The following is a 10868-nucleotide window of genomic DNA, read 5'->3' on the forward strand; positions in this document are numbered from 1 at the left end:
TGTTCCGTTCTATCACTTGTCGCTCCCGTCCCTCTCACCACAGCTCGAATTTACAGTAAAATGCAGTGTGGCTGTAACTCCTGAGACCGCAAAGAGGCTGCTTACACGTGCCAAGCTCTTTCCCTCACGAGAAGAAAAGGGGGCCAGGTTCTGGGCAAAGGACCAGAGGGAGAAGATTTGCTGCCCGTTTAGAAATTTCCATTTTGCCTTCTCACACAAAGCCACCTCTGCAACTTTCCAGCTCACAAACCTGCTAGGTGCACCTGCCAGGATCACATTCTTCAGGTCTTTCTAGCAAAAGGGTAAGTCGTTGCACTGACCAAGCACAAATTCTTAACAAGTGAAATGAGTCTTGAGTTGTCGCACGTAGCAGCGGGGCGGGGAAGACGACCGCCCCCTTGAAGTGGGAAGGGCACGTACAAAGTTGTGTGTGTTCTGCGGGAGAGCCAGGATCCAAAGTCAGCTCTGAGGCCGAAAACAAATAAGTCAAAATGACTCTTGAGAGACACTAACCATCCCTAAGCAGAGTCCCATCTGGGTGGCTTTTCCTCCAGTGTACGAGCAGAGGGGTTGAACACCAGATGGCTTTTCCCCCCCTTTTATCATTTTATTCAACAGGCATTTTTGGCTTCGTAATATTTTTATGCGATTGTCAGATAAAATGGTACTAATTCTCTTCATGTATGTTAAGCAGCAGGCCATGGAAATGGGAGGCCTGTCTCACTTCTCACCCAAGTAACTTCCTTGCCCCTGAGATAAGCTGTTATCTGCGGTTGGCCTGCGAGAGTAGAATGGGTAGGGCCCCAGAGACAAAGGTCATCTTTAAAGTGTTTATACTCTTTGTAAAAAGCAGAAAAGTCTTGTTTAAAATAAAAAAAACCCGTACGTGTTTACACATAGATATTGGTGGCATGTGTGTAAATGCCACGCCAAGTCCCATTCCAGCTAGAACTACATACGTTCTGAGCCCCAGGGCAAAATCTTGGCAAAAGTCCAACACTCTGGGCCCCCACACCAAGAAATATCTTTATGACATACCCCTCAAGATATACCTTTTTTTTTTCCTGCGTGGGTCTTCAAATTCAGGTCAGTTCTGTGTCTACAAAAAGAATGGGCGCTCTAGAGGACTTTTCTAGATTGCGGATGTTCAATGGGTGGGGCATATCCGCTGCCACCGCCCATTCTTATACCCACAGCAGACAGGACTCATGGGACGGGACACGCCTGCTAACTCTAGGCATGGCTTTTGGATCTCTCAGGACAAAGTATCCAGGATCAACTGAGTGGAGTTAGCAAATGAATTAATCCTATTTGTCATCCTCGATCCAGCAATTTGTAAGCTCCTCTGCCATCCACTCCACTCTGCAAGAGCCGGGTTTAAGAAACTTACAAGCATCCATACTTCAGGCGCTGCTCAGCTACGATAAACATCAGCCAGTTGTGCTTTTACCCTTGTACGTTTGAATACATGCATCAAGACGTGTAGCCTCTCACAATTTTACATCCACTTATCCAGCGTCATCCCGGATGCCACCAAGTCACAGCAATCACGCATACCGAAGCGATAGCCCTTGGTGATTTATTTAACGACAGCACACCAGCACAAGCACAAAGCCCAATCCAGGTCAGAATCAATAAGCATTTGTCCGGGGGGAGTGGATGTGGGGCAGTTTCTTACTCTATTTTTTTTTCCTGCCCTTTGAATATAGTCTCAAACTATTGCTTCCTTTAAAAGGCAGGCTTGTGGTTTCAGAACAAGATCGTGTACGATCATGTTTTCCTTCTCTCCACTAAGTACAACTACAAACTCAGAAGTTTAAAAACAGCGAGAAAAGGACTCTGAAAGCTAGAAGACCATGGTTGGGGCGGGGTGGCGCCTGGGTGGCTCAGTCGGTTAAGCGTCTGCCTTCCGCTCAGGTCATGATCCCAGGGTCCTGGGATGGAGTCCCACATCGGGCTCTGTACTCAGCAGGGAGTCTCCTCCCTCTCCCTCTGCTCCTCCCCTTGCCCCCACTTGTGTGCTCTCTGTCTCAAATAAGTAAATAAAATATATAAAAAGAAAAAGAAAGGAAGACGGTGGGCTGGCTAGGGACCTCGGGACTTGAGGAGCAATAACGTGGTGAGTTTCTTGGGTTTTCTTTTCATCTCCCATACACCCTGGACTAAGCTCTGAAGGGGCCCGCAACCCAGAACCACCAACAGGCACAGACGAAGAAGGGGGGAAAAAAAGAAGAAAAAAGAAAGGAAAGCTTGGTTTCTCGGCCAAAGGACAGGGAGTCTAGTAGAGACCTATGGGGAGCCCCCACCCTAGTTTCACACCAGGGCGCCAGCAAGTGGCCCAATCCGTTCCCAGCAGCAGCAAAAGCCCTGAGCCTCCCTGCCCTCCATACGGTGGCAGCGGCGTCTGTCTGTCCCTCCGCAGAAGGTGGCCCAGCAACACCACGCAATCCAGGGAAGCACCTTCTGACACCACAGAAGACACCAGCAGGGAGCAAGTGGGCACCCCAGCAGCACCCAGAGAGCAACGCAGACCAGAACAGTATTGCAAGGGCTCAGAAAACCACACACCGCCATCTCCTCCTGGGCACTGCCTGCCTTCATGGCAGCCATCTCTTTCTTACTCAGCATCATGGCTGCCCTCAGCCCTCTGGTGAAGCCCGAGATGGTTAACAAGAGGACCAGAAGTTCATCAGCACCCGTCAGACCGGCATGTCAAAACTAAGAGCAACTGGCGGAAACCCAGAAGCATCGACAGTAGGGTGCACAGAAGATTCAAGGACCAGATCGTGATGCCCAGCACTGGTTACAGGAGCAACAAGGAAACAAAGCACATGCTGCCCAGGGGCTTCCAGAAGTAAGTCTCTAGTCCCGATGTCAAGGAGCTGGAAGTGCTGTTGATGTGCAAAAATCTCACTGTGCAGAGATCGCTCACAATGTCTCCTCCAAGCACTGCAAAGCCATTGTGGAAAGACTAGCCCAGTTGGCCGTCAGAGCCGCCGATCTCAATGCCAGGCTGCACGGTGAAGAAAACGAAAAGACAGACAGCTTCTATGTATGTCGTATTTGTGTTAGTAAAACCATAAAACTAAAAAAAAAAAAAAGAGAGAGAGAGAGAAAGAGAAATGAATTTCCATTGGAACTAAAACCCATAAAAGAACCAAGAACAATACACTACACCTGAATAGGGCTCCTACCTGCTAAAACAGATGTAAATAGAATTAAAAGATCCCTAACCTAATAACCCAAATGTCCAGGATGCACAGAAAATCATTCATTATACCCCAAACCAGGAAAACAACAATGTAAAGAAAAGACAACCAACTATACCAACACTGATATGATTCAGATGTCAGAATTTATCTCACAAGGATTTTAAAGCACTTGTAATAAAAATGCTTCAACAAGCAATTGCGAATTCTCTTGAATTGGATAATCTTAGCAAAAAAATAGAAGTTATGAGAAAGAACCAAATGGAAAATATAGAAATGAAAAATTATTGTGAAAGGTAAAACTTGGATGAACTCAGTAGTTGAGTGGAAATGACAGAAGATCAAATCAGGGTACTTAAGGACAGATCAATAGAATTTAATCTGAACCACAGACTGGAAGAAGAAAAAAAAAAAAAAGAAAAGGATCAGGGACCCATGAGACAATAACAAAAGACCAATGTTTGTATCATCAGAATCCTGGAAGGAGAGGGGAAATGCGGAACTGAAAAGTATTCAAAGAATAATGACTGAAAACTCCCCAAATTTGGTGAAAGATAGAAACCTACAGATTCAAGAAGCTGATAAACTCCAAGTTGGTTAAGACCAAAGAAATCCACAAGACACATCCTAATTAATCTGAAAACTAAAGACTAAGAAAAAATCTGAAAAACAGGGAGAAACAACCAGGAAGGAACACCAATTCGAGTTCTATTTTCGTATTGCCTATAAAGGAAACTATGGAGGCAGACAGAAGTCACACAATATTTATAGAGTACTGAGAGCAAAGAACCATCAATCTTGAATTCTGTATGTGATGAAATTATCTTTAAGGAACGAAAGGGAAATGAAGACATTCTCAGATGAAGGGAAACTCACAGTAGCACATGCGGATGTTAAGCAGTAAGGGTGCTGGGTTGAAAATATGTAGCCAGGGCTGGGGGTGCTGGTTAAGCTCAGCGGTTAAATGGCTCAGCTGGTTAAGCGTCTGACTTCGGCTCAGGTCATGATCTTGGGGTCCCGGGGTAGAGTCCCACATCGGGCTCCCTGCTCAGTGGGGAAGGCCTCTCCCTCTGCCCCTCTCCTCTCTCGTGCTCTCTCTCTCTCAAATAAATAAAATCTTTCTTAAAAATTAAAAAAGAAAAGAAATTATGTACTCAGGGAGAAGGAGAAAGAGAGGTAGTAAAGATGACCCTAAGGTTTCTAACCTGTACGTCTAGAGGAAGAATTTTTTTTTAAGATTATTTATTTATTTATTTGACAGAGAGAGAGACAGCCAGCGGGAGAGGGAACACAAGCAGGGCGAGTGGGAGAGGAAGAAGCAGGCTCCCAGCGGAGGAGCCCGATGCGGGACTTGATCCCGGAACGCCGGGATCATGCCCTGAGCTGAAGGCAGACGCCTAACGACTGTGCTACCCAGGCGCCCCAAGAGGAAGAATCTAGATTGAGGTGATTCCTCAACCTGACATAAACTGGAACCAGTTAATAATGAATTTGTAATTGGACATGTTGATTTATTCTTTAAAGTTTTAATTTTGAGATAATTGTATATTTACATGGGTGTAAGAAATAACATAGGTAGAGATCCTGTGTGCCCTTTACCCTGTTTCCCCAGGGATAGCACATGGTAAAATTATGGCATGATGTCACCAGGATATTGACATCGATATGGTCAAAACACAGAACAGTTTCATCATTGATAAACTGGATGTCATCAAAACTAAAATACTTTGCTCTATGAAAGACTATGTTAAGAGGAAGAAAAGACATTACAGACTGGGAGAAATATTTTGCAGATCACATATCCAACAAAGGATTAGAATATATAAAGAGCTCTCAAAATTCAATATTAAAAAAATGAACGGTCCAGTTAGGAAATGGGCAAAAGATATTCACAGACATTTCACACAAGAGGATATCCAGATGACAAGTAAGCCTACGAAAGATGTTCAACTTCATTAATCACTAGAGAAATGCAGATTAAGACCATATGAGATGTCACTGTGCACATATTGGAATGGCTAAAATGAAAAATATCAAATGCTGGTGAGGATGTGGGGAAACCGGATCACTCATCCATTGCAGAAATGTAAATGGTAGAAGCCACTCTGGAAATAGATTTGTGGTTCCCTTTAAAATGGGCTTCCCATACAACCCGGCAATTGTACTCTCAAGTGTTTATCCCAGAGAAATTAAACTTACTTCCATGAAACTTGTAACAAATATTCATAGCTGCTTTATTCATAATAGTCCAAAAAGCTAGAAACTACCCAAATGTCTTCAACAGGTAGATGGTTAAACAAACTGGGGCATTTATACCGCGGAATACTACCCAGCAGTACAAAGAAATGAACTTTTGGTTTTGTTTTTTTTTTAAGATTTTATTTATTTATTCGACAGAGATAGAGACAGCCAGCGAGAGAGGGAACACAAGCAGGGGGAGTGGGAGAGGAAGAAGCAGGCTCATAGCGGAGGAGCCTGATGTGGGACTCGATCGTAGAACACCGGGATCACGCCCTGAGCCGAAGGCAGACGCTTAACCGCTGTGCCACCCACGCCCCAAGGAAGGAACTTTTGATGTACACAACTTGGATGAATGGCAAGGAAATTAGGTGGAATTTAAAAAAGCCAGTCTCAGAAGAATGGATAAATACCACATGATCCCATTTACGTAAGACTCCTGAAATGACGTAATTACAGAGATGGGAAACAGATGAGTGACTGCCGGGGGCCGGGGGTTAGGAATGGGAGGAAGCGGGGGCTTCGGATGATGGTACGGTCAACTATGTATCTCGAATGTGACTGTAGTTACCAGAGCTACACGTGATAACATTACATAGAGCTACACACGCACACACACGAGTGCATGTATCAGTGGCCAAATCTGCATACACTCTTATGGATTGTACCAACGTCAGCCTCCGGGTCTGATACCGTATTACGGTTACATAAGATCCGAACTTTGGGGGAAGCTGGGTGAAGGGTACGGGAGCCTCCCCCCACCCCCGTACATTTATTTGCAGCTTCCTGTGAATCTAATGATTTTAAAATAAAAAGTTTATTTATTCGTGATGAGAACACTTAAGATTTACGCTCTTTCAATATGAAAAGCTTAAAAAGTCAGGCTCAAACCCAGCACGACCAGTCGTAGCAGTCATGCAGCATTGTCTTGCCATATGTTTTGAGATATGTTTGACACTTTCCCTGTGGCTGCCCCTATAATGAACGGAGTACACGGAAACATCAATGAAGCATTCTTTTCCAATGCTGTGTATTCACAGAGAGACTAATGGCATTTGTTCTCTGTGCTGTCTGAGCCTTAATCTTATCATGTGCTTCTGTTTTCCGTTTTGACAGAGCTGTGCTTGGGGCTGGGTCATCTTACCCCACCTTCGTCCCCTCTAGGATGGTGGCGATGGCGTATGTTTTTTTTTTTTTTAAGGTGTTTCTCTCTCTTACTCTCTCATAGAAACTTCTTTTCATAGCCCCAAATAAAAATGCTTGTTGCCTCCTCCCTTCTGCCTGCCCCGCTCTGTCTCTCTTTGAGGGTGGGACTTAAAGCCTTTGGGTACTTTCAAGGTAACTTACTCATTTTATGTTCCAAGCTTTATTTTAGCATCCTAAGATGAAGCATTCAGCCACTTGGGAGTGTCTTGAAATTCTAAGCAGCTAAGAAATCCTAGGGCTTTTTCTTGTATCTTTTCCATGGTGAGTAACCTTGTATCCAGGGAGAGGAGAGGGAGAGAAATGGAGAAACATCAATTATATGAAACGATTCTTCGGAAAGCCTGAGTGTCCATTTATCCTTCTCCCCAGGGACAACACACACACACACACACACACACACACACACACACACGCACACACACACACATACACACAACTTAGTCATTACTAATAATGTTAAATAATACAAAATGCCAACACAACAGGACTTGAATAGTGACAGAGACCTGTAATGTAACTTTGGCACAACATTAAAGCCACGAGACCTCCTGTTTGTATCTTACTGGAAAAAATCACTTCCCCTTAGACTAATGTAAAGACTCAAAGCTAATGACAAAAGCCAACCATTTCCTCCTCGTTTGGAGAGAGGAAACAGAGAGCTCTAAGTTCCCTTATATTACAGGAGGGCAAAAAGCCATCCCTTTATCTGGGTCCCTTGTGTTCCATCTAAGTTCTTAGGGCTTTGCTATCAACCGTGATCACTGTATTTCCCAGTAAGAAGCAGCCGTGTTAAGACATACCTATCCATCTCGGGAGAGAAGATATCTTGTTGTATTTTTGATATAGCGCCTTGAATTCTTGAAGGGAAAAAATCAGAAAGATTTAGGTCAATGCCACGGGGCTGGTGCTAAAGTTAAGGTCTAGCTCCTAAGGCTGGCTTAGAAAAGCCTTACAGACCAAAGCCAGGGAGTGGGTTTTTTTTTTTTTTTTTCAAAACACTGCCAGAAGGCTTTTTTCTTTTTTTCCTTCTTGAAGGGTCATTCCTAAATGAACGAAGTCGTGTACCCTTCCTCCTCTTTGCTTGTACATTCAGTCTTTTTTTAATGAATTAAAGCTCGAGGGAAGATGCTATCAGATAGTTTCTGAAACTGACACAGGACGGCTTTGCTACCCAAGGAGCAAATGGATTAGCTCCTGGATGGTTCGCTCCTGTCATTAGTTTTGTTTGCTTTGGGTGGTTTCTTTTCTTTCTTTCTTTCTTTCTTTCTTTCTTTCTTTCTTTCTTTCTTTCTTTCTTTCTTTTTTAACCAATTGCTGCATTTTGCACGATCTCTCCCTCAGCCGCTTAGGGGTCTCTTCTGAGACTGACTCTACTCTGAACACAGACGAACTGCGTGGGCGCGAGGGAGGAGGACAGAGTAGCCACGTGCCTGCCAGTCCATCTCGGACAACCTGCGGTCATAGTGGGGTTTGCGATCACCAAGCCTCTTCAGAATGCCCTGGTTTTCCACAGTGATTCTCACTAGTTCCCGGTTCCTTGTTTCTCTGTTTAAGCTGAAAAACACAAAATCCTGAGATGGTTGAAGAATAAAACTCCCCTCTCGGATGAAGTCCTGATGTCATAAACTCAGGCTGCTTAAGTGCAAGGAACAGACTTTCCCGCTGAGCCCTGAGACTCCCTACAGCTGTTGAACTAGACTATGCTCTGGGGTCCACGCACAGCACTGGCAAGGTTTGTATCACTGGTTCTCAATCCTGACGTCCACTAGAAGATTCTGTGTTATTGCTCTGGGTGCAGCTTGGACATTGGCCTTTTGTAAAACACCCCAGGAATTATGATGTGAAACCAGGACTGAGAATGTCTGGTTTATATGATGGGGAAGGTCTCGCCTACGGACATATCACAAAAGGCTGGTGACAAGTTCTGCGTCACCTCATCTCACCTTTCAATGGTTTCAGACATACAAGGATATAGGAAAGGCACCTTGACAAGGTCTCCTACAACCCGCCCCCCAATTCTTTCCCTCGCACACACTTCTTTTGTAGCCTTGTCTATACGGCATTATTATTTACAGAAATCTCTCCCCTAACAGGTCTTGAGTTTTTTGAGGCTAGGAAACATATATATCTCATTTCATCTTTGTAGTCATAGCACTTAGCACATAGAAGTTCCTCACGAAATATTTGAGGAACCGATTCTTAAGAATGCTGTGTCATAGGGGTGCCTGGGTGGCTCAGTCGTTAAGTGTCTGCCTTCAGCTCAGGGCGTGATCCCAGAGTCCTGGGATCGAGCCTCACATCGGGCTCCTCCACTGGGAGCCTGCTTCTTCCTCTCCCACTCCCCCTGCTTGTGTTCCCTCTTTCGCTGTCTCTCTCTGTCAAATAAATAAATAAAATCTTAAAAAAAAAAAAAAAAAGAATGCTGTGTCGTAGTCTCAGCTATGGTCACCATTTTACGAAAGCGTGCAATGTTTTCTTGTGACAAACTCTGAATAGGACTCCACAAAGTCTTTTAGATGCAATAAAAGTTAGCTCTTTGCCGCTAGAGAAAGTTCCCAGTTTTGAGTAGTTTTTATCCTCCTTCCCTGGCTTCTCTGGGTGCCCATCAAGATAGCTTCCCTCCAGCACACCGCCTGCTCAGGAGAACCTCGCGCTAAAACCCAACAAGGGGACTTTCCAAAGATGAAGAGATGAGAAAGAACACTACCTCTTGGAAAGATATTCATTCCAGCAATCCACCTTGGCAGGGCCACGATGGGCATTTGCGATTTTCTGACACAGTTGCTTGTTTTCATATTCGATTTTGTCGATTCGCTTTTGTTCACCCTGTAAGAAACCGCGCCCCACCATGGTGACATCGTCCAACACCCAAACACTCCGCATCGCCCTCCTCTGGGATGGTGGGAAAGGGGCAAATCGAGGGCCGCAGTGGAGACTGGGAGGAGAGCGTAGGGATGGGCGGTGTGCAAAGGGCCGGGAGTCTTAACAAATCTCTGGGTGAGGAGGGTATTTATACGGCTCTAGGCAACTGGACCTCTTCAGGACATAGATGAAAATCAACCAAGTATATCCGGAGATGGCGAACAAATACCTGTAGTTTGCTCAGTTTTAGAATGTGATGTGTGTGTGCCATTGGAGGTTTGGTATCCACAGTAGGCTTCACTAGAGGATAAAGGAGAGCCACGTTACCACGCGGGGGTCCTCTTAGCTACCTCGGAAAACCCGCTCGCATTCTAGACGACGGCCCCGACTAATAAACACGATGGGTTTGAATTCTGACCTCACTCCAGTTCAGGAAGTTCAGGTTAGTTTCATTTCCCAAACCGATATCTTTGAAGAGCTTTTAGCACAAATGACAGCATGCGAGGACCAGAACAAGTAAAACAGAGATAAATGTCCTTTGCATCCAATGAAGGAGTCTCTCCCATCCGTGCCCAGTAAGACTAGCCTGCTGGGAGCTGGAGTCCTACCCTGTCTCTAGCTTACTCTGGCTTTGAAGTTTAAGTGAGCGTTTCCACCCATTGATCTCCTGGCGAAAGATGAATTTTGTCACTGACGCCAACCTCCTCTTGACCCAACCCAGCAGATAAGGCCATATCATCACAAAGCTGTGTACTGGTCTGGTTTACTGTTGCTATCTCTGAGGTGGACCCTTCCAGAACCCCTAATTGCAGTGTCCCGCCCCACCGGCCCACATACCTATTTGTATTCTATTCTTGTGAAATATGTAGTGGCCAAAGTCTAGTTTCTTCCTGAAGGTTGTGCTCTGTCTGTGATTAGAGACGATTACAGGGTAGGCTAGATAATCCAGGGAATTGTTCATCTTCTCTTCCTAGTCTCACTTCAGAAATGAGGCACCCAGGCTCCTCTGTGAGGTACTTAGCGGTCCCCATGACAGGTTGTCATAGTTACCCTGTTATGACATCAGGGACCGGTCTTGGGGAGGGAAGAGCAGTGGCAGAGTGTGTCTGGCTATCCCTGGGCTTCTGTTGGAAAGCTCAGGTCCAAATCAAGATGAGGGGCAAGACTCGGAACCTCTCTCACCTGCCTGGCGGGCGGGTGCCACCAACACCAGGGGGCAAAGGTGTGGTGTGCTGGGAAGGGTGGGAAGGCACCGGCTGGGAGGTGGGGGCTGGGGTGGAGAAGTCCAACCGCGGTTACACACCTTCAGCTGTAAGCTAAGGAGTCCCTACCACAATGGATCTTCTGGAGGTG

The 10868-nt window shown here is 45.4% G+C and overlaps 1 protein-coding gene across 1 annotated transcript; it reads right to left on the reverse strand.

Annotated features, from left to right (window-relative positions):
* Nucleotides 1–6826: 6826 nt before the first annotated feature.
* CFAP97D1 (CFAP97 domain containing 1) lies at nt 6827–10476 on the reverse strand. The gene is made up of 5 exons (XM_026512269.2): nt 10353–10476; nt 9745–9815; nt 9361–9479; nt 7454–7510; nt 6827–6923 (listed from the first exon to the last, which is right to left on the reverse strand). Exons 1-5 carry the CDS (start codon nt 10474–10476, stop codon nt 6827–6829), a joined length of 468 nt encoding a protein of 155 aa, XP_026368054.1.
* Nucleotides 10477–10868: the final 392 nt, after the last annotated feature.

The sequence above is a fragment of the Ursus arctos genome, unplaced genomic scaffold (genome assembly GCF_023065955.2).
Source record: "Ursus arctos isolate Adak ecotype North America unplaced genomic scaffold, UrsArc2.0 scaffold_24, whole genome shotgun sequence".
Taxonomy (NCBI): domain Eukaryota; kingdom Metazoa; phylum Chordata; class Mammalia; order Carnivora; family Ursidae; genus Ursus; species Ursus arctos.